General features: G+C 38.6%; 2 protein-coding genes across 2 annotated transcripts in view; one reads left to right on the forward strand and one right to left on the reverse strand.

Annotated features, from left to right (window-relative positions):
* The window catches only part of LOC140242276 (trafficking protein particle complex subunit 10-like), a 30,759-nt gene extending 20,397 nt beyond the window's left edge, over positions 1–10,362 (reverse strand). The window contains exons 1-6 of the mRNA XM_072322019.1: positions 10,241–10,362; positions 6,292–6,373; positions 4,541–4,676; positions 3,528–3,727; positions 2,161–2,362; positions 1,074–1,137 (exon numbers count right to left, since the gene is read on the reverse strand). Coding sequence (XP_072178120.1) covers positions 1,074–1,137; positions 2,161–2,362; positions 3,528–3,727; positions 4,541–4,676; positions 6,292–6,373; positions 10,241–10,265 — 709 coding nt within the window. The 5' untranslated portion in view covers positions 10,266–10,362. The remainder of the gene's footprint in view (positions 1–1,073; positions 1,138–2,160; positions 2,363–3,527; positions 3,728–4,540; positions 4,677–6,291; positions 6,374–10,240) is intronic.
* Positions 10,363–15,794: 5,432 nt separating this feature from the next.
* Positions 15,795–23,223, forward strand: LOC140242277 (uncharacterized). The gene is made up of 7 exons (XM_072322022.1): positions 15,795–15,831; positions 16,185–16,380; positions 16,885–17,049; positions 17,808–17,922; positions 20,493–20,665; positions 21,961–22,012; positions 23,189–23,223. Exons 2-7 carry the CDS (start codon positions 16,207–16,209, stop codon positions 23,221–23,223), a joined length of 714 nt encoding a protein of 237 aa, XP_072178123.1. The 5' UTR covers positions 15,795–15,831; positions 16,185–16,206.
* The last annotated feature ends 199 nt before the right edge of the window (positions 23,224–23,422 follow it).

Below are 23,422 nucleotides of genomic sequence, written 5' to 3' on the forward strand. Positions count from 1 at the left end.
AGAAGTTTTGAAGCCCTCACCTAGTGCCATCACATAAAGCAAACGGAATCGAAATCGGGTAAGAAATGGCGAAGGAGTAGCAATTTGTAGCCAATGTACAATACAGGTCAAAAATCAAGGTCAAAGGTCAAAGAAGGCAAAGGTCAAAATTCTGTGTAGAAGTTTTGAAGCCCTCACCTAGTGCCATCACATAAAGCAAACGGAATCGAAATCGGGTCAGAAATGGCGAAGGAGTAGCATTTTGTAGCAAAATGTACAATATAGGTCAAAAATCAAGGTCAAAGGTCAAAGAAGTCAAAGGTCAAAATTCTGTGTAGAAGTTTTGAAGCCCTCACCTAGTGCCATCACATAAAGCAAACGGAATCGAAATAAGGTTAGAAATGGCGAAGGAGTAGCATTTTGTAGCAAAATGTACAATATAGGTCAAAAATCAAGGTCAAAGGTCAAAGAAGTCAAAGGTCAAAATTCTGTGTAGAAGTTTTGAAGCCCTCACCTAGTGCCATCACATAAAGCAAACGGAATCGAAATCGGGTTAGAAATGGCGAAGGAGTAGCATTTTGTAGCAAAATGTACAATATAGGTCAAAGGTCAAGGTCAAAGGTCACAACTGAAATTTTGTGTAGAAGTTTCAAAGCTCCCATGTAGTGCTATCATATAAAGCAAACAGAATCAAAATTGGCTCATAAATGACAGAGAAGTAGCAAATTTAACATTTTGATCACACACAGACGCATACACGGACGGACGCACGGACGGACGGACGCACAGACACACACACGTACGGAGCCCGTTTCATAGTCCCCTGCTCGAACTCGTTCGGCGGGGACAAAAAAGAGTGATTTCAAACTCAATTGAAACTCCTATAAAACTCTCAAGATTTGCCTAGGATATTCCCAACAGAAACATGTTCTGAATTTTATGATGAGTTGTTTCAATTTCCATAAATACAAAAACCAGCTATGCTCCTAAATACAGCTATAGGCTTGCATAGATTATACAACAATTGCAGTGTACGCTACCTACTTAGCTACCTCTGGGTTGTCAGCTATACATGTACTGCAATGTGCATAAACATATGGCCAAATCGCTAATCTGGATGAGTGCTAATCCTGACATGGCTGGATAACAGAAGTCGGACTAAAATGATGAGAACATCATAATTTTATATAGTGCAATTCAACACAGGTAATTGTTCTAAAAGCGTTTTACAAACAAAAGTATGATACTTACTCATAATCAAATAACAGTTTACAATTTAATACAATTAAGATACAATTACATTTGAAATTGTACATACCAACAACAAAAAAAAAATCTAAAATAAAATCATTTAACATAAGTGTAGTTTTTGAACTTTCAGTTGAAATGCAACAGGTTCAATAAACTGATCCTTCAGGGTATGTTACAGTAATAAAGTACAAAGAAAGGCAGATATTTCTATGAAGTATAATTTTCAACTTTACAAAGCTCTACGAAAATCTTGTTAGAACTCTACTCTCAATGATTCGTCTTGGGGAAAGGAAGACACCGAGGTAAGTATAAATGTAGTCCATAGATTAACCCTTATCATCTTGTTCACCGACTAGCAAACATGCTACAGTGCTTTGTTTGCCAAATGGCATAGATGTCTGGAGAGTGATTGCTAACAAACAGAGATTATCTAATCCCCACTAATCCTTATTGTATCACTACAGCTTCCCTGTTGGACTGAGGCACACTGCTACACCAGAGTAGGCTTGTTAATTTTACAACTAGGTCAAATTTGGATAGATTACAGAATGCTGATGAAAAAGCTTGGCAAATTAACCCATTCCATACTGAATTCTGAAATATCCACAGACTTTAATAATACACAGGCCACCAGATTCAAACAGGGAATGACTTAAGCCATGTGCCCAAGCACATAAAGGGTTTATGTGCTTTTCTCACCATTCTTCTCATTACTTGTTACTTGAAAGGCACAGGAGACCTTTTTTTTTGCTTTTTTTTTTTTTTTTTTTTGCTTCTCAGCTAATCAAATCCAGAAGTGTTTTTGTGCCCCCCCCCCCCCTTATGGAATTCCTGGATCCGCCCCTGCATTAGATACATCTTGAATACATTAAAATGAAACAATGCCATAAATGATGCAAATTTATGAGAGTCGGAGGCGCAGCAACATACCTGCAGCAGAAAGTACTGGCAGAAGTTCCAGTCCTTGTTGTTCCTGCTCTCCCGCTCCGCCCGTATGAGCTCCTCGAAGCGGCCCAGCACCCGGTTGTAGGCGAGGAGGATCAGGCTGCGCAGCCGCTGCAGGAACAGGACCTGCGAGTCCTGGGCTCGTGGCGTGGGGACTGGATTGTTGGGCTCGTGCAGCACTATCACTCTGCATGGGAATTGTTAGATTTCACATTTTACAGAGAGCATTGACATAAAATAAACACAGACAAGTTTGGAATATACAAGAAAAAAAAAGGAAATGAATGACACAAGGTAATTCATTTACAGCAAAGAGATACTATCTTCAAGTAGATGGTGTCAGTTCTAGAGAGTACCAGTAAGCATATATAATTGGTTTGGAAAGAGAGTGACGTTTACGTAACAAGGGCCACAGAAAACAAACATACAAACACACCAGTAATCTCAATTGGCTATGCAGTTTGATAGAGCTTCATTATCTTTTATGAGAAGAACCTGCAGAAAGACTAGTAACAGTTCATTGTGAAATACCACATACTGAATGCCATTGACTGTATTTACCCTCTATATTCTAAGCAATTCCAACCTCTTCACGTATTTTCCCCCTTTCTGTTGTGTTGAAGTGCTTTACATGATATGCATACATTTTATCGTGGGCGGTAATCATAAATGGCAAATTTCATACACAACACGTTACAAGCTCAAGTGTGCAATATGCTGTGTCATATATACAACATTGAAGGACAACTGACTTGTTTCAGTTTTTGTTAAATCTTGCTGTGATATGTGCTCATTACCACAGCATTTCAGCACCTTATGAGCCAGGGCGAAACCATGGCTATGGTTGGCCTGATACATGCATGCTAGTACAGTGTATGTCTCACATTATACGCATCCCTCCTTCTCGACAAACCTCAAGCGCGAGAGAGAGTGCAGTGATCTTGGTTGCTGGGTGTCCTTGCTGTGTGTATACATGAGTATGTGACAGCTTCCGTGTAAAATTTTGAAAATAGCATCTCAAGAAAATGTCTGTGACCTCATTCCCGAAAATGGGTTATAGTACATAGGGCAATTACCCCAATAGACAATAGACAATAGAAAATAGTCTATGGATTACACCTGTTTTGACTGAAAAAAAAAAAAATGAGCTTAACATGTTGCATGTTACACAAACCAATATCCAATGATGCACACACTTTGACATGGACACGTGAAAGGTATGATTATTTGGTACTTGTTTGAGACCATGAACAAAAATTAAATGGATTTGATTTGAAATACCCATTATGACTTCCGACTTTTTATTGGAGGGGGGGCACAAATCGGAAGACAATCGACTCTGTCAGCCTAACCTGTCAGACTGCTTGCTGCAAAAGTCATTCTTTATCTTGTCAAGAACCGACGTCCGCGGCAGGAACTTCTGCTTGTTCCCACGCTTGGGATTGGCAGTCTCGACCAGGACAATCAGCCAGTCGCTGACGTTGTGCTCCTTGAGGGACTGCTGCCAGGCCGCAATGTCGTTCTTGACGCACACTTTGTAGGCATCCGCATCCTACCAGGTGGAGGAATACATCAATCGTAAAATGACCACTGTACAGTGTAGTCCTGTTATAACAAACATGGTTATAACAAAATTCCGGTGACAAGGGAATAAAGATTCAGGCCGCAACACTATCCACTCTTTGTATTTTTATTGTTTATTTGTTCAGTTATAATGAAATTTCGATGTAATGAAAGAAAACAAGGACTTTATCATAACAGCAGTCCACTGTATACCCATTCCTTGTGTTGAATTCTTCTTGATTATACACAGATGTATACAATATCATCTTTACACACACTTTGGTAGGAATAGATATGAGGCAAACCTGATGACCTTTTCTATGGCTGCCAAGAGTCACTTATAACTAAATCAAAATCTGTGAGGTTTCAAAGAGCCATCGAGTATACACAAATTGATACCAACATCAAGGAAGCTTTCAAATTCTCTCATCAGAGCATGAAGAGATACTTAACTCGTTACATACTGGATTCTCAAATCCCCACAGACTGAATACACAGGCCACCAGGCTCCGATAGGGAAAGGGTTAACTTATAAGGGAGCTGCCTGCAAAATCTGGGAGACTTGTCAGCCCTCAATAAGAAATAGAGGATTACTTGCTGACAAGGAGAAAATGTGCCAACAGTGCTTGATGATAAGTACTATTAATGTTTCTCTTAAAATATTTTGCCCAAATGACTGAAATCAAGCACTGAATTCATTTTTCCTTCAAAGGCAAGTTTGAGACATGACAGACGAAAGGCTGTTTGACCGAAACAGAATAGAAAGTGCCACGCTTTCACCCCAAAGACCTTCCCAACTCACGGGGCACTCTGTCCAGTACATGTGAAACACAGGGAGCTGCAGCAGCTTGCGGTCATTCTCAGACGGCAGGAGGTCAGAGTTGTAGGGGACAAAGTTGACGTCCACATGGATCATCTTTGGGGCACGCCCATATGACCTTGAAGGAAGACGGATACCACAAATTATACATTAAGATCCAGGAATCGAGAATTGCGAAAGTATGTTTATAAGGATATGATGTACATTGCATTTGTGTACATTATAAATCACCTTTAAATCACAAAATATTTCATGTGATGATATATTCCACACTTAATAATGCATTCATAACTTTTCATCTATCATATTTTTCATGCCACCCGAACAATATTTCATAAAATGGACAGTCATCTTTAACTAAGATTGCCAAAAAAAGATTTATACCCCTTTCATAAACTCAATAATGCGGATAATATCCGCAACATTTGGTCGTAAAATCGGAGCGGGGATAGAATAATGCGCATTATTTCGACCCTTCTATTATCCGCATAATAGCAGCGTCGGGACCAGATTTTGAGTTTATGAACGCAAACCCAAATAATGCGGATAATTGCCGGGGTGCGGTCAAACGTCACCTGTCTTTCCCGCAGGAGGGACGTGTGCAGTCACCATGACGATTATCCGCCTTTTTCAGGACGGGCGCTCGTAAAAATAATGCGGATTATTTTCAGAGTTTGTGAACGCATTTTTTATTGAATTGTCCGCATTATTCTTATGCGGATAATAGGAGGATGAGTTTATGAAAGGGGTATCAGGGTCTTAGTATGTTAGGAACTGCTTGTATCAAAATTTATCAGTGTGAAAACTACCATTTTTGTATATTCTTCATCTCTTGGGCAACATCTGATTTACTTGGTCCATTACACCATAATTGCATAAGGGAAGCTCTTAAACTGATGATGTAACTTAAATAATGCAAATAGGAAATCTTTTCATCACACATTCACATACAAACACAACCTCTACATTGGTGGAAAAACAAGTACACAACTAGTGTTTTCTGTTTTTATCTGCACAACCCACATACATGTGATTAAGATTCACAATTCACCACTAAGTTTTTATACTTTGTTTTGTTCACAATGCATGAAAGAAAACATTAAAGAAGAAGTACATACATTTTTTATTTCTTTTGATATGGCAACCCTAAGCTAAACATCATGAAAATCAAATTCAATATCAAGAGGCAAAACTGCTAGTCCAATCTCAAAATGAATACTTTTTGCTAGCCTACAGACATTTCGCTTGCAACAATCACAGTCCATATAGGGCTTACGGACCAACCACAATTAACAGAATTGCTGCTAGCACAGAAATAGACAACAAGTCCAATTCGGATTTTTTTTTGTTACACACACATGTCCACTCTCCCTTATGGATTTTTTGTAATGAGTTTTAATCAAAACAAATAGATAATTTTTTTTTCTTCTTCTCATAAGGGAGAGTGGACATGTGTATCATGTAACAAGAAATCATAGTGCGAACTTGCAACCATTTATATATCAGATGTGAGATGGATGAGAAGTGAAGAGGAGACCTCATGAGCACTGCGGGGAGGGAGCCTCATAAGTATCCCAAGGGTGCTCATGAGGGGGAGAGTGCCTTGTGAGACAGGCCCCCCTCATGAGCAGATTTCCCGGACTGAGTCAGGAGGATACTGAATTGGGAGAATTCTCAGAAACACTGTGATACTGCAAGAACTCAACTTTCCTGCAAGGAATATAATGGCTCACCTCCTCCATTCTACGGCCTCCCGTGGTAAGCCCTGTACCAACTCAGCATGAATGGATGAAAAAAGCTCCTGCTCTCCATGACCTAGCAAAGAAGACATACATTTTGTCATTAAATGGAATGAACTACATGTACATGTATGAATCTCGATCATTATACCTTACAGCCTTTAAAGATAATAAAAAGTTTTGGTACCTCAAAAGTTTCCCTGAATTTCCTTGTCTTAGTTTGTGTTTCAGGTTAAAGTACCTATCATATAACTAACACTGTGAGACTTACTCGCCCCAAAGTGCTCTCATGTCTTAGTAATCATGCATTTAATTGCGACCAGCAGCCCCATACGCATAACATAATAGGGCTTCGCATTGTAGCATTCAAGATCATGACAGATTTAGTATTGCGGGTAAATATCAACTTAAAATCCAAAAATTTCTTCAATTTGAAGACTTACCAATTAAGTTGAAGTATTGAAAACAGGCTTCGGACAACGTTTGGTTCTGCCAATAGTCCCTTTCTGTTCGAATTGATGACTGAATGTGACTCGGTCGAGAGGACCTTGGGAGAGCTACATACACTGAATACTACAGCCAGTGCATGCGAACACATCACAAGCGCACAAATTTCAAATCCATGAACGGATAAGATGTTTGTGTGCGCATGCTCAATATTGACATGTTTAGTATCATTTTGAAGCTTATGAGTTGAAGTTTTGATTTCCATGGAGGAAAAAATTATACTATGTAAATTTATGCAAATTTCAAGGGCTTCATTTGCATACATGTGAAACACAGTGTTACGTATGGGACATTTATAAAAATTCATATTAATTCAAAGGAAAGCAAATGATATTTGATTAATATGTGGACATAAGAAGTTCCTCAAATAGTTTAACTTGGTATGAAAATTTAGGGATTATGCAAATGATTATGCAAATTAGCTCGTGTCCTATCATGAGATGTCCCATACGTAACAAATTGAGGTCATTTTTTTAGCTTTTTTCTGAAATTGCTAAGGTTATTTTAATGCCCTTTTTGAAAGTTCTAATTTATCATTTAGAGAAATTAAATACCATAGAAAAAAGAAAAAACAGTAAAAGAAATATTTTTTATTAGGCATTGAAATAATGTTACGTATGGGACAAATGCGTTACGTATGGGACATCCTCATACATATTGCATATGAATGCATGTAGCTAGCTGGGAAGGTCTCTCAGTACACAAATGGTCAATCATCCTGAAGAAAGCATCCCAACATTGTAGCTACTTTTTGAGTTATAGACACTTTAAGCAATACATGTACTTGACTGAACAATTTTCAGAAAGGGGGAGGGGAAAATGGCAAAATACACAATGAAAAATCAGCATTAAAGGGATGGTATAGTTTTTTTGTAGAAATGGGGATTCAGTTTTCAACATTTAATGAGATGATTGGAAACCAATTATATGAATTACTAAAGAGCATACAATCCTAAGACTAGAGGAATTCAAAGTTTAGTGATGGAGATCCAATTTGAAATGGTTGTGATATATATTAAAAAAAAAATAAAGTAAAATGATTTTTTTTTTATTGCAAGTGATACACAAATTGTCCTTATTCAGTTTTCAATAATAGCCACGACAAAATTCATGGGTATACATACTGAGGTGTGACTCGAATCAATGACCTGACTGCTAGACAGACATCCTACTCCATCACTGGGGTTCCACGCAGCAGGTATTGCTTATTTATAAAAATTAATATTTCTTGTGTCAAGTTGATTTTTATTGTTCAAAATGAAATGGCAAACTGCCCTTCATCAATAAAAGTAAACACTTTTTCAGTAGTAACTATCCTGATAAAAATAGGGCATACATACTCAGGTTGGTCATAAAAATATAGAATATGATTAAATATGATTATGATGGTAAATATTTGGGGAATATTGTTCCCTCAATCTGGATCAGTATTTGAGTAATTTCAACTGATTCCATTTCAATAATTATGCAAAAATTTGTTTATGGGTATTTTGCAAAATTATTTTGCAAAATACCCATAAACATGTCTCTCCACACACTAAACGAATGGGGGACAAAGGGCATGCATACTCAGGTTGGTCATAAAAATATCTGAAATATGATTGAATGTGATTAGGACGGTGAATATTTGGGGAATATTGTTTCCTTGACAATCTGGATCAGTACTTGAGTAGTTTCAACTGATTTTACTTCAATAATTATGCAAAATACCCATAAACATGGTTCTTCACACACTAAATGAATGGGGGACAAACTGTCCCATACGTAACTGTCCCATACGTAACACGTCATGTCTGTCTTTAATTAGAACCTGTAATTAGAGCTTTTTGCCTAATGACACGAAACTTACCTGTGTTAATCTGGAGTGTTGTGACTTTCATCACAGTGAGTTACAAGTTGTAGAATGAAATACTTTCATATTCACCATGATAAAGTTTGATATGATCAAAAGCCATTTACACTATTTTTCAGGTCATAAAAGTCTCTGAATGTCCCATACGTAACGTGCGCGTTATCTTGGACTTGCCCTTCATTTAAGAGTACATTATATATCTATTCTTGTGTGAAAACTATTTGCTTCAGAATGGTCTCAAATTCAAGTAATGTGCAGTTTAATGTTTCCAGGTAAGCGTCCCTGGTCAGTGACGGGGCATTAACCTGCACATTACTTGAATATGAGACCGTTTTGAAGCAAATAATTTTCACACAACAGTAGATATATAATGTACTCTTAAATGTATCCCACAAGGATTGGAACAATCATCCCTCAGCATTCCCACTGATTCCCACTGATCGGTTACTAGCCATTCCCTTTAACAGTTAGATCTACTCTTAAAAACTAAAGCAGTAAATTTAAAGGGCATAGTCATAGAATCTATAACTTTTACACAGTATATTACTATTAAGCATTAGACTCTAACGTTATCCTCCAAATAAGTTAGATCTTATACAAGTTGGTTGATCCACACGGTCTATAAGTCAAAATCTAGTGGTACCAGCTCAGTGGCTGTGGTAAATACAGGGCAAACGCAACACTAACAGATTACTAGTAAACTTATTGAAAATGTGAAATGGCCTATGATCATATAGGCCTATAGTAAGGGTACTAGCTCTCGCGCAGGGACTTAATGGTCGCGCATAGCGAAACTGCGTACAGCAAGCGATATTTACGCGTAGGACTAAGCGCAAAATTTGCCGATACGCCCATGGAATAAACATACCTGACAACCGCTAAACATGAGAAGGAAGCAGGTAAGAAATTTTGATTTAGAAAAAATTTTTCACTAAATTTCCAATTTTTTACTTTGTAATTTACCTACCTTAGCTTAAAATATGTTTTAAGGATGTTGTAGCCTAGAGACTTGTCGTCTCGCTTGCGCTTGTCTCATTCATAGCCGATAGAATTCGTAATTTGTTCGATCGATCGTTTATAATATTCTACGAAAGCTGAAGCACGTTACAGCCGCAGAGGGGCGCAGACACTTTCACGCATGAAACTACATTTACATAGGGCCGCGACCTTAACATACCCCGAGAAATTGAACGCATAAAATTAAGTCTGACATACAAACGGCGACAGTGCACGACTACGCACCGTCGTCGTATCATCAGGAGATTCTCTGGGAGGTGATTTCTCTGCATTTTCGTGATATTTATTGAGAAATTCAGGTACGACTGTGGAATAATTTCTATTATAAGAGCATCACAAATTTTCGTGCGCGATATCTAACGTTAGACCCAACCCCTTAACCATGGCACTTAGGAGGACGTCTGCATGACCGTCTACGGTGCTATCAAAAGTAGGATACGCGATCATAAACGTATGGGACTGTACACGACGCTATGTTTATGTGTCTTCAAATCCACAATCACACTTTAATAATCTTGTTCATTAGCGATATTCAGTCAGAATGAAACGGCAATCTGAAACACTTACATGTCACAATCGGCTTGTTTTCCATTATTCCGTCATTTTTCTGCTAAAAGATAAGAAAAATAATGAATTGAAAGCCCGTTTCTCGACAGTAATTGAGGTCGTAGCCGACACCGATCGACCAGTTGTGTTCAGTCATAACTTTGACCAAGTGATGGCGCTGTGCACGAATACTATAGGGCTCACACGGGTAAATAATTCCCCATAGAGACGTGTGTTAAAATTCAAATTTCAAAAAATTCCGTAAAATAGCTGGGAGAAACGAGGTGTTTCATCTTCACTAATCTGAATAAGTGAGATATTACCTTTCATCCATCAGATTGCCAGGGTGGGTTGTTCTGCTCTAATTCTGTCCAGGGGTCCGCAAAGCCAGACTACGAGTTCTTGTCACTCAAAAAATCACCTATTTTCCGTACACGTACCCAATGAAATATAGTCCCCTCAAATTCCATCAGAAAAGCTTTCATCTTCCAACCAAACTGCAGTTTGTAGAGGAATTCATACTCAATATCTACAGCTATTCAGTTTTTTGCCAAACTACATCACTGATTTTTAATTAATTTTTTTCTTCATTTAAGGTACGAATTTGTGAAGGGGTCTGGGACAGTCCATTTTATTTACAGGTGTGAGCCCTATAGTGGAGGTCATATTTCTTATTTGACTTTTAAACATCATAAATGTGTTTTTATGATATTTGCCCCTACATCATATGAGAAATTACACTTTCAAGGATTATAAAGCTTCTCAAAGGGACACTTTTAGAAAATCATGCCCTTTAGGGTTTTTTTTTTAAATAAATCTTGCAGTTTTGATCAGTTCTTCATAAGATGAATACATAGATCCAGGCAGTTATCCTTGTTTGTGGGTGTGTCATCATCACCTTATAGCCTACAAAGTACTTGATAAGACTTTGTTTTGTCAAACAGACTAACTTTATGTATTTTGAGCTGTTTCAGTGGTAGCCAAAACAAAGAAATACATTAAAATAACACAGTCATTCAAAGTTGTGTGATACTGATGACTGACTGATGCTATGTACTAAGATCTAGTGACAAGAACATAATATTAAGAAAAGAAATAGTAGCAAGGCAGAGTTGGGGGGGGGAGTAGAGGAGAGAGGTAGAGAGAGGGGGGTAGGGAGGGGAAGGGGAGGGAGGAAGAGATCTGACACAATACAAGATACACAATACAAGATTAACACAGTCATTCAAAGTTGTGTGATAGTGATGACTGCTATTTACTAAGATCTAGTACCACAAGAACATAATATTCAGAAAACAAATTGTAGCAAGGAAGAGTGGGGGGGGGGGGGAGTAGATGAGAGAGGTAGAGGGAGGGGGTAGGGAGCAGAAGGGGAGGGAGGAAGAGATCTGACACAATACAAGATACACAATACAAGAAGTCATTCAAAGTTGTGTGATACTGATGACTGCTATTTACTAAGATCTAGTGGAAGAACATAATATTAAGAAAAGAAATTGTAGCAAGATAGAGTTGGGGGGAGTAGAGGAGAGAGGTATACCTCTCTATAGAGGGAGGGGGGGAGTAGGGAGGAGAAGGGGGAGGGGGGAAGAGAGATCTGACACAATACAAGATCAACATAAACCAGCAGAGCTTGTATGGGAAGAATACTTCCCATAGACTTGCATGTATTGCGTGCATTCTCTATAGGGCTCACACGGGTAAATAATTCCCCATAGAGACGTGTGTTAAAATTCAAATTTCAAAAAATTCCGTAAAATAGCTGGGAGAAACGAGGTGTTTCATCTTCACTAACCTGAATAAGTGAGATATTACCTTTCATCCATCAGATTGCCAGGGTGGGTTGTTCTGCTCTAATTCTGTCCAGGGGTCCGCAAAGCCAGACTACGAGTTCTTGTCACTCAAAAAATCACCTATTTTCCGTACACGTACCCAATGAAATATAGTCCCCTCAAATTCCATCAGAAAAGCTTTCATCTTCCAACCAAACTGCAGTTTGTAGAGGAATTCATACTCAATATCTACAGCTATTCAGTTTTTTGCCAAACTACATCACTGATTTTTAATTAATTTTTTTCTTCATTTATTTTGGTATCTTTGGTACGAATTTGTGAAGGGGTCTGGGACAGTCCATTTTATTTACAGGTGTGAGCCCTATACGGCACTCATAGTACTTGGTACAGAGCTTAGGAGTAGGGCTCACACGGGTAAAATAGAGATAAGACGTGTGTTAAAATTCAAAAGTTAAAAAATACGAGTTCTTTTCACTCAAAAGAAAAAAAAAACACCTAGTTACTCTACATGCACCCAATTAAATATATTCCCTTCAAATTCCATGTGAAAAGCGTTCCTCTTCCAATCAAAATGCAGTTATTCAGTTTTTTGCCAAACAGCATCTCTGATTTTTATTTTTTTTTTTCTTCATTTATTCTGGTATCTTTGGCACGATTTTGTGAAGGGGTCAGAGACATTCCATTTTATCAGCAGGTGTGAGCCCAATATCTTAGCTCGCGACGTTGCCAGAGTTGGCATACAAATGCTTTCTGGCATAATTTTAGACCCTTCAGCATCGAGCATTATGCTAGGCAAGATTAATTGTCTGTTTTTAGGATTTAAATTCTAGCATAATTGCTGCAAAAAGCAAATCTCCAGGCATTTTGTGTACTGTGGAACCTCATTTTGGTTGGTTTCTTTGTTAGTTTGTGAGCTAATTTGTCGATGAAATTGACAATAAAAAGTTGTGAAGACCTGTTTTTGTGTTTTTTTGGGGGGGGTAGGTCATTTTTGCTTGTCAGCTGATTGGGCACCACAAATTGTAGCAAAAAAAAAAAATGCGAGATCAATTGGGCACCATAATGGAACGGGACACCACAATTCAATTTTATTTCTATTGTTTAATTCTTATGTTTTGTCTTGTTTTGTTTTGTTTGCTTGTCAGCCGATTGGGCACCATATTCGTACCACAATTCGTAGGAAAAGAATGTGATGACCATTTTTCTTTTTCTTGTCAGCTGATTAGCCACCACAGAGTTCTGGTTGACATAATGTGCCATAATTCCATGGCAATTTAGCATTAGGCTGCTTCAAGCACAATCCCATTTTTCATTTTCGCTGGTCACAAGTAGGTGAAGTAGCGAGAAAAATCTTTTTGACAAAATATATTGAAGTACATGTACCAAGTCATCCAATAGGGCCTATACATCCACACCAGTGGAGATCGTATTGGCGAACACACGGGTGAATCTGAAGGCACCTATGTATGCCTCCAGTAGCGCTGTTTTCGTGCATGCCCTTATCCTTCCCCATTTTATGTCCACTTATCTTCCACGTTGCTTGCCGTTTGTTTTCTTTCTTAATGGGTTACCACTGGTTTTTTTTTTCACTAACTTTAAGTGCTTACACGTGGTAAAAAAAGAGTACTCCTTATTCCTTACAACTCAAAAGCTTGCCCGACAAGGTAAGAAAATTATCTATAGGCCCCTAAGCCTCAAGGTGTGTATTAACAGGTGCCTACCATGCGAGTGACGTAACAGCCCCACGACATTCTACATGACAAGCTGTACGTAGAGAGTCATGAAATGAGGATTCTATATACTGCAGCTGCATAATATGTTCTGAGAACTCTCTGTCACGACCGTAAATCCTGCCACCTGCCGAAAGCAGCCAGCTGCGGCCATGATATTTTAATCTTTTGGTCCCTATGCAATATATGCAAACCAGAAATACAAATTCGCAAAGACTACAAAAGAAATTGCTTGATTTCATTTTCATATGTTTTTCTTTACATTAAAATGAGTAACTGATAGTAACAGTTGATTAAGATTCATCAGTACCGGTACGAGAATACATTAACACGCATCCCTATGTCTACTACAATGTACAACTGTACTAGTAAATGCAGCAAAATCAAAATGGCCTCCGACCTGTCTATAGTGGTCATCTGTCTAGAAAGACCACTCTTTTGAAGTGGCTGTATGTTAATATAGACAGATTTGACTGGACATCATACAAGCCTTTCAAATTAGCCCTGTGGGTTTTTATGCCTCCGCCTGTCGCCGGAGGCATTATGTTTTCGGGTTGTCCGTCTTTCCGTCCGTCCGTCCTTCCATCCCAAGATGTAATCTCAGAAATATCACATTAACGCTAAAAGGAAAAAAAAAAACACACACACACATACACACACACACACACGCACACACAACCACTCACGACACACAATGTCAACTTAAACGGCAGTGGAAGCAGCATCTACGGAAGATGTGGAACAACAGCAGGCCTATTTTATACCATGGCCCCAGCCTGTGGCAACTCTGTAATCACTGGTAACCACAATTTCATGGCTTTCATTGGCTATGCCTTATGGTAGTTGATTGTAGGGTTACCAATTAAATGTAAAATTACCACAGTTTTATGCAACGGGTCCAGCCAGGACAGGTAGGCAGGCGGAATTATCTCAAAATTGCAAGTCGCAGCAAAGGGAAAGAAGCCCCGAAAGTATACTTTCAGTAAAATACCAACAGAGTTGGTCTTTATGTGGGTATCAGGTGGTAGCAGACGACGCGTCTGCCTCGTCGGAGCTCGCCCGCCATAGAAGCGCAGCTGCGGACTGATCTATTCACCTGTAACCAGTTACATGTAGGCTAATACTAGTACATCAGTAGTAGGCGGCGCGCGCTAGGCGGGTCATAGCTAGCTCAGCCTATCGATGCCCTGCTGCATGCGACATGCGGCGCTCGCTAGCGCTGCTGTTGGTTTGCATGCTTCCCCCATACAAACGGTCAGCGCCGGGCCTCAGACTACGGGGCGGAGACAGTACGTAGAGATACGTACGTACAGACGTACCGTACACGTCACGTACGTATACCGTAGGTAGCGTCTAAAAAAACACTAACGCATATAATCAATAATAAACTATCTATTTTCAAGACTATCAGGAGGATCAGGCAGAAGCGCTGCAGTGACGATCCGACCCGGCCCCAAGCGAGATCTAGTGACTCACATCATAGCCTTGGTATGGCCATAGAATATGTCAAAAAATCTTAAGATCGTAAACTAAAGACAAATCTCTTACTCGGAGTGCCACTACCGCCAGTACCGGTACCACGTAGCTAGGAGTAACACGTTATGTAGTAGGAATCCTGGCCGCGATTCTGGGGGGTGTTTCATAAAGCTGTTCGTAAAGTTACGAACAACTTACGAGCGACTGGTGATAAGTTCTTGTGCTGAATTATGGAAATTCTGATAAGTATAGCACATGAGAATTGATCACCAGTTGCACGTCAGTTGTTCGTAACTTTACGAACAGCTTTATGAAACAGGCCCCAGTTAACAGTTAACACTACATGTCTATGACGTCTGTACACTAACGTTAAAAGTAACAATGTTAGGCCTAGGCCTGCAGGGCGAATCCAGGAATTCCGTAAAGGGGAGGCGCCTTTCAAAGTTAGTTAAAATTTAAAGCAAGGGGGGCGCACACGTCCCCTGCCCCATTTTTTCTTTTTATTTCCTTTATTTTAACCAAAAAATAAAGAAGGGGCGCCCGCTCGGTGCGTCCCCCTCTGGATCTGCCACTGGGCCTTTAAAGGAAAGAGACAAAGAACTATAACGTTAATGTTAGTGTCGAGATCAAGAAACCATACATTTAGGTGTAACTTGTTAGAATATTCTACACGATCAGGAAATCTTCAATGCCCTAGGCCTAAGTTAGTGCCGTATTACTATTAGGTGTACCCTTCAAGATTCTGTTAAATTAGGTCCAGTTCTGTCGTGCAAAGGTAATTTTGTGACGAATTTTGTAATTTTTATTTACATCAAAGTGGGGCTAGCCTAGGCTGGGGGAAAGTCTTGGGATATATTTAAAACTAGAACCATGTGTTTCCATGTGTACACTTGTAATACTGTATGTATTATGTGTTCTAACATACTTGTGTGGTGTATGTGCATCCTTTCCACTCGCCTTTGCCAGTGTCGATTGAGAGTTGACCAATATGACCAAGCCGGAGCAGAGCAAGCCCCAGCTTTCCTGTCAGGAACTCAGCAAGCAGTGCAACGACATCGAATTGAGCTCATCAGTCACAGCAGATGGATGTTGGTCTAGGAGCAATCCTCAAACTCAAAGGAATCGCCAAAGTTCACAATACTCGACCAGGAATCACATAAAGGTGAATTTAAAGTCTTCTTTCACTATCTAGAATGAGCCACAAGGTTAAACTCTAACATATAATTTGAAGCATAACTGTAGATCTAAGCACATCTAAGCTTGGTATATATGTTTTAAACTTTGTAAATTATTGTAAGTGCAGGCTCATGGAATGTTGTGGAGTATAATGTATCTTATGTGTGTGTATTAAAAAAAAAGAAAATAAGTCTATATAATAAACATTCAAAAAGGCAAAGTATCCATCTGTAAGAGTGTAGACTAGAAATACGAAGAGGAATGAGAACTCCTTCAAGAGAACCAACTGGCAACAAATAAAGTTTTATAACTGAAACTGCAATTTTGCAATTTTTATTGCTCACTCCTATTTGGGCACTTGGGTCAAGGTAAACAGACCAAAAACTTTGGATCCAACTAGTACCTACAGCAAGGCAGACTGACTGATCCAAAATCCTGAAAAAGAAAAGGGGCAAAAAGAAAATCTGTCTTCTCATCTTCCCGTTTCAAGGTGTCGATAGGAATCCAGTCCAGGCTGTCTGAGCTGACAGAGTTCCAAGGGCTAGAGCCAGACTTAAAGAGATGCAGCAGCAACGAGCCAGCTCTCCAAAGGCAGAGGAGATACCTGAATGGTTTTGGCAGTGATGACGACTGTTTTGTCGTTGATGCAAACAAGGTAACCTGTAACAAACCCAAACTTCTTCAGTCATCACTTCTGAGCAAAGGAAAATTGATGCAATCTTATTGATCACTTGCATGGATAAGAATTAATATTAGGTTTGTACACTGAAAAGGAAAAGACTTGACTGCTTAACTGTTGCTCGAATTTGGCAGCTGCCAAATTCGAGCAACAGTTAAGCAGTCAAGTCTTTTCCTTTTCAGTGTACAAACCTAATATTAATTCTTATCCATGCAAGTGATCAATAAGATTGCATCAATTTTCCTTTGCTCATTTCTTTTTAGGGAATGAGAGGGCAAGGGAATATCATTATTTAGGAGGTTTGTGCTTGTTGCTGCTGTACGCTACCGTACTAATGTCTGTCCCTTTTTGTGAACATTTTAAATTTCTTTTATAGGCTCAGGTTAACTTCAATGTCTTTCCAAGCAATTTCAAGCAATGGATTATCTTAGGGGCTTGATTGCATAATGGGATAAAAATTGTTCATGTAGATAGATTTCCACATCATCAAGAATTTCTGTATCATCAAGAATTTCAGTTTTAATCGGGTCAACTTGACGTTTGCATTTTTTTTCCCACCAAGAATCTTTTTATGAACTGATTAGTGTTTTACTCCCCCAACCCCCCCCCCCCAGGATTTTAATAGATGGCATCCATTTATATGTACTCTATTCAATATAGCTTTCAACTACACATAGCTGAAATGTTAAAATCAAGTTCAGAGATGTTCTTAATCTCTCTATCTGTGCCTGCAGGAAGCTGATGTGAAATGCAGAAAGCAGGCTTACTACAAGACATGTGGCTGGCTGCCAAAGGAAGTGGCTGATTACACTCACGTGGACGATAACGAGGACTTTCTGGAGGAACTGGGTAAGACTGTTCTATGCCTTATTTGTAGAGTTTAATGTCACTTGGTCTGGGCAGACACAAATGTGAAAGGGAGATCTAAAGTCACATAGAAAGTGGAGTGCCTCGTAACATTTTCATGTCGGGATGTACGGTACATCATTGTCCTTATTACATGAAAAATCTGAGATACTGGGAAACACAAAATGTTAGTTGGCATTCGAAATGCCAGGGTTGAAGTGTCCCATGAGAATGTGCAAAACATAGAATGAATCTGCGTATGACCCCAAGAACAACAACAAAAAATAAATAAATAAAAATCATGGTAATACAGGTATTTACCTGGCATCTAAAATGAAATATTGCCAAACATTTCATTGGGGAAATTGTGGGGTTTTTTTTCCTAGCAAAGTTCACAGGACTAAGGAATGAAGCATGAATGATAACCCAATTTGTCAGTATATTCCTATCTTGATATATAACAGTTTTCCACTCAGTTTTCCCATTTTTCCTACATTCTCTTTCATTTTTCCTGTCCCTTCCTCTTTCTATCTTGCCTTCTCCCCTTCTGTCATTCCTTCCTATTCTTTCTTGTTGTTCATGATGAAATTATGTTCTTTTATTCTAATTTATTTCCATCACGAAGATCAATGACATTCGATTAACATCAAATGTAATTCGGAACAGGTTGAGAGCAAATGCAGTTATGGATCCATTCTTGTCTGAAAAGAATAGAATTGCTCTCACTCACAACTCCTAGGGCAGACTTCTTTGTCTGTTGCTCCTGACCATTTTGTGTCCTATGATTACAGACACCATTGATATGCAACTACTAGGTGCAGATCTACACCCAGTATGCCGGACTAGAACCTGATGAGGTTGTTCACATAAATCAAAAAAAAGATGTAGTCATTGCAGCCCCACTCTTGCTATCTTACACTGACTGATCTTTGACACAGACAAATACCAAAAAAAAAAAAAAAAAAAAAAATTTCTTGAGACCTTTGCTCATAAGGTGTATTTGAAACAGTAACTTGTCCTAGAGCTGCAACCTAACAAGGAGCTTCTACAAACTAGACTGGAAGCCTGCCAGCCCCTCATTAGCAATATTCCCCTCAGACGTACAACTTCATGTCAGTCAGATAATTTGAGATTCTGCTGGGAGGTGATTCTCATTTACCGGACTCACTCGAGGCGAAACTATGAACGAGGTTTTATGAGTCGACTACCTACAACATGGCAAATTGGTTGTCCTTATCCTGGCATGTCACAAAAAGAAAGTAAAAAATGTAATTACTGACACTACCAGCCCTTCAATTCTCTTTTGACTCATTACTGCCCACTCATTTACCTGTATTTGTAATTATCAATGGACAAGCCATGCCCACATTATTCACTAATGATGGTCAACAGTTAAATGTATTGTACGAGGGCATGATCTTGATTCAGTCTTGGTCAAAAAAAGAACAACTCTATGGCTTTGCAAAGTATGCCTTTTGAGTTGCATTTCTTAGAGAGAGACGAATAACTGTTGAAGCCCTTGTATTAGAAGTGTCTGTAATCACCAGAGCATGAAACTGCCGAGGACTTATTTCTGCTTGAAATAAAACAAAACAACAACAACAAAAAACCAACCTTGCTCTCTACAAGTTTCTACACTTTCTAAAAGTGGCTAAAATCTTCCTTCTCTACATGTGTAAGTGTGAATACGCTGTAGCTATGTAAAACTTGTTTAAAGTATTTTGCAGCAAATTTTTCTTAGCATGAGATGAGCAATCTTACAAGATGTGATTGTATGTGAAACAGTTCACATTTTTAAAGTATCACTGTTTTGGTGTCTCACGTTGTAGAATGTAGCCTAAGAAAACAGCTCATTGCACAACATGTGAAAACATTAACATCGTTTGAAGAAGGGGACATTCACAGATAATAATAATGCTTCATTTTCAACCTTGCTTTTTGATGCATTAGTTACTGGCGTACTTTCTCAAAACCTAAAAGCTATAAAAGTGAAAACTTTTGATGTTCAGAAGGATGATGTTGGGTGTAGTCACATTGGACATGTCATAATCGCTTCTTTGTCCCTGAATTCATTTCTGTCTTGTTATGTTCCCATTCTGTTGTCCTCCCTGGCCAAATGATTTTGAAAGTGCACAGAATTTCACATTATCTCTCTGTGAGTACATGTTTTGCTCCTTCTATTTGAAATAAGGGAGAATTGAAAACTCTATTGCCCAGAGGCTGTTATAGATAAGCAAATTGCATTAAAATACTCTATAAAGATATGATGTAATATATTACATATGATTATAGTAATTTCATTTTTTTTTATAGTAATTTCATTTCAATAATCTTGTATATATCATCTTGATGAAAATTGTTGATTTCATCACTATGAATTAATCATTTACAAGTGGACTAATGATATGAACTGAAAAAAAAGAAGAAGTGGACTGACATTAGCACTCTTCTCCAAGTAAAAATGTCAACATTCTCTTTTCTCCTTCAGTTAAGCAAATTTTGCAGTCACAAACAGTCCATCAAAGTCGACCCAGACCTGGTTTGGATCCTTTTGTCTCATTCCCATCTCACAGAGTCCTCCGTCCGGGATCAGCTGGACAGGGAGCTGGAGGTCTTCCGGTCCAACCTCCTGGCGATCATCGGTCAGCAGCATGCGCAATGCAGAGAGTACTTCAGCCAAGAATCTCAGGATTGCTTCTCTCAGCTGCAGCCGCCGTCTGAGGAAACATGCTCGGAAGGGAGACAGGTGGGATAGAAATGGGCTAAAGGAGTCCTTACATGACTGAAAGATTTCGGCATTGATCGCTGTCAAGTGCAGTTCCAAAACTTCAAAAGTTAAAGTGAGCTTTACCAGATAAAGTAAACAGAATAGCAGAGATATGAGCTAGAATAGAAAGTTCTGGAAGTTTCAAGAATTACGAAACAGAGTAGCAGAGGTATGAGCTGGAATAGAAAGTTCTGGAAGTTTCCAAAAATTCCACACAAATTGCATATTAACAATGACATCAGTAGCAACCACATATGTGCAAATTTGATGAGGTGATGATGTCACAGCCTTGCAAGTCTCCAAGTGACCTACATACAAATCTTTGCTGAACTTTCCTCGTTGAAGTGAAATAAAAAAAAAAAATAAAAAAATAAAAGATATCCTTCACATTAATTTCTTTTTTTGGGGGGGGGCATTGCAGTTTATAGTGTTACAAAAATCTAGTAATGATGACTTATAGGCGAGAGCTTAAATGCTGAAATGTCAAAAATATATTTATGTAATTTTTTTCTCTTTTTTTTTTTTGTGCAAAACGATGGGAAAGCTGTGAGTTGATGACATCATTAACTAGGCAGAGTTATGTCATGACCTTAGACCTGAGTCTGTGCGATCACAGGGCGGAGTTGCCATTTTTATCTTATCACCTACAGGTCTTAAAGTCTTCAGTGCTTATTTTAGATGTCGATGTAGGGCAATTTGTCAATCAGTTGCAAAGGACTAAGTCTTTTAATTATCTTTTACATATGAATAATTGCATGGCTCTCGGCAAGCCTTATTGTCGCCCTCTCGAGACTCAAAGTCAGGCAGCTAGCGTACACTCGCAACAGAGGATTCACAACAAGTGTTCCTGCTAGGGCACTTGTGCAGAAGACGTCAAATGTATGTGCAGGGCTTATAGGCTGTGAAGCCACTATGCTGCAATCACATGTACACTGCAAGTTGAGTTTGAATTTGTTGATGAACCAACCCAAACTGTATTTTTATACATATTTGTTTGAACATTTAATGATAACGCAAGAATAAAAAAATGCTGAAAATATCATGACCAGCTCTCTCTCTTAGGGAATTGAATGGCATTTATGAACATTGGCACATCGAATAAACCTCAGAGTGTTGATTTTTTACCTCTGCGTGTTTTTTGTTTGTTTTGTTTTGTCTTGTTTTTTTTTTGCACTCTAGGAGATTCTTTGTTTATTCCCTCTCTCCTCCTCTCTCTATTTCTCTGTGGTACCATAGCCATCTGAAATCATTTCACTCATATCTCAATATTTCAGACACCAAGTCCTGTTCCGGACATCCTAGATGCTGACAGCATGTGGCCATCGGGTGAGTTAATGCTGTGCTCATTGCTACTGTTTTGCCACAGTTTAACTTAGACCTAAATTCCTAAATTTGACATTGTTTCTTATAGATATAAGTGGTTTATTTCATTAGAAAAATAGACATAACAAGATCTTTTTTGGATGGCACCCAGGGAGACAATAATGGTTATGATCGCTAGATACATTAAGGAGACACTAGACCTTAAGGAGACAAATTTGTTTCTCCTTATTCTTCAACTCCATGATAACTCATTCGATCCATGCATTACCATTGACAATATTTAGTACAATTTCTTTCTTTTTTTCATACACTGTCTCTGAAAGTGAACTGAATTGAATTGAATTGAAAAGTCTAGAGGAATATATGTACATATCAAAACACAACTATGGTATCCAAAGAATTCTGACTTTAGTATGTAATCAATGCGATCAAAATTTTGCCAGGTGAATCATGGAGCAAGCCATTCAAATATGAGCTCCGATTTTGCTGGTCTGAAGTGATTCTGAGATGTATGCTTCATAGCCACCAAGATTTGATGAACTACATTATTATTTTCTATCTCAGTCCTATGCAAAAACATCGCGTCTCCCCTCGGTCACATCAATCCTGGAAATATTGTCACTGGATATTTCAAAACATTTTTCCCCAGACCTGGAAAAGTACCGGGAAAAAAGAAAGAAAGGGTATCATGAAGCCGCACAATTGTCATATAAAATTATTTCACTAAATTTTTGCCTATACACCTTTACAAAATAAAAGAGAGGTGTACCCCCCCCCCCCGCCATTTTTGTTTTCTCTTCATTTCTTTTGTTTTAACCAAAAATAAAAATAAAAAAAATAAGGGGGGCGCGTACTCAGTATGCCCCCGCCTGGATCTGCCACTGATAATGTAGTGCTTAAAGTAGAATATATCTCAATAGGTTGTTCAGAACTTGGAGAGAAAGTCATGAAATTAATGTAAAAGACCAATGAAATGTTGAATAAAACCAGTTGAAAAAAAAAATGACTACGACCTCTTCAAACCGTCTAATACGGTGTTCTTCTTGCTCTTCACTGTAGCTATCATGGTTACTTCATGGATGTGATGTGTTTTGACTCTTGTCTCTGGCATGATAAGCAATGGGGAAAACAATGTTATTTTTCATTTTCATTTTACTTTTTGTTATTTGTTTTTAACAGAGGAATCAGCATCCTCGGTCACAGAAAATATCTAGATTATAATGTCCTTCATTAATTTCAGCATCATTATGGCAGTAATGTTCCTTTTTAAGTATGTTTCAATGGCACATGACAAGCAAGCATTACGGTACACGTGGCATGCCAGTCACGTGGCTCTTAAGATAGCTTTGTTAGTACTATTCAGGGGACATGGAAGGGGGAGGGACTGCAGCCCCCACACTCTTGGTGTGGGTT

Source organism: Diadema setosum, chromosome 19 (genome assembly GCF_964275005.1).
Source record: "Diadema setosum chromosome 19, eeDiaSeto1, whole genome shotgun sequence".
NCBI classification, from domain to species: domain Eukaryota; kingdom Metazoa; phylum Echinodermata; class Echinoidea; order Diadematoida; family Diadematidae; genus Diadema; species Diadema setosum.

Excerpts from the sequence above, each read along its gene's own strand:
- LOC140242277 (XM_072322022.1), top strand. The coding sequence starts at position 16,207 with ATGACCAAGCCGGAGCAGAGCAAGCCCCAGCTTTCCTGTCAGGAACTC. Across the intron at positions 16,381-16,884 it reads CGACCAGGAATCACATAAAG|GTGTCGATAGGAATCCAGTC; the intron begins GTGAATTTAAAG and ends TCCCGTTTCAAG. Across the intron at positions 20,666-21,960 it reads CATGCTCGGAAGGGAGACAG|ACACCAAGTCCTGTTCCGGA; the intron begins GTGGGATAGAAA and ends TCAATATTTCAG.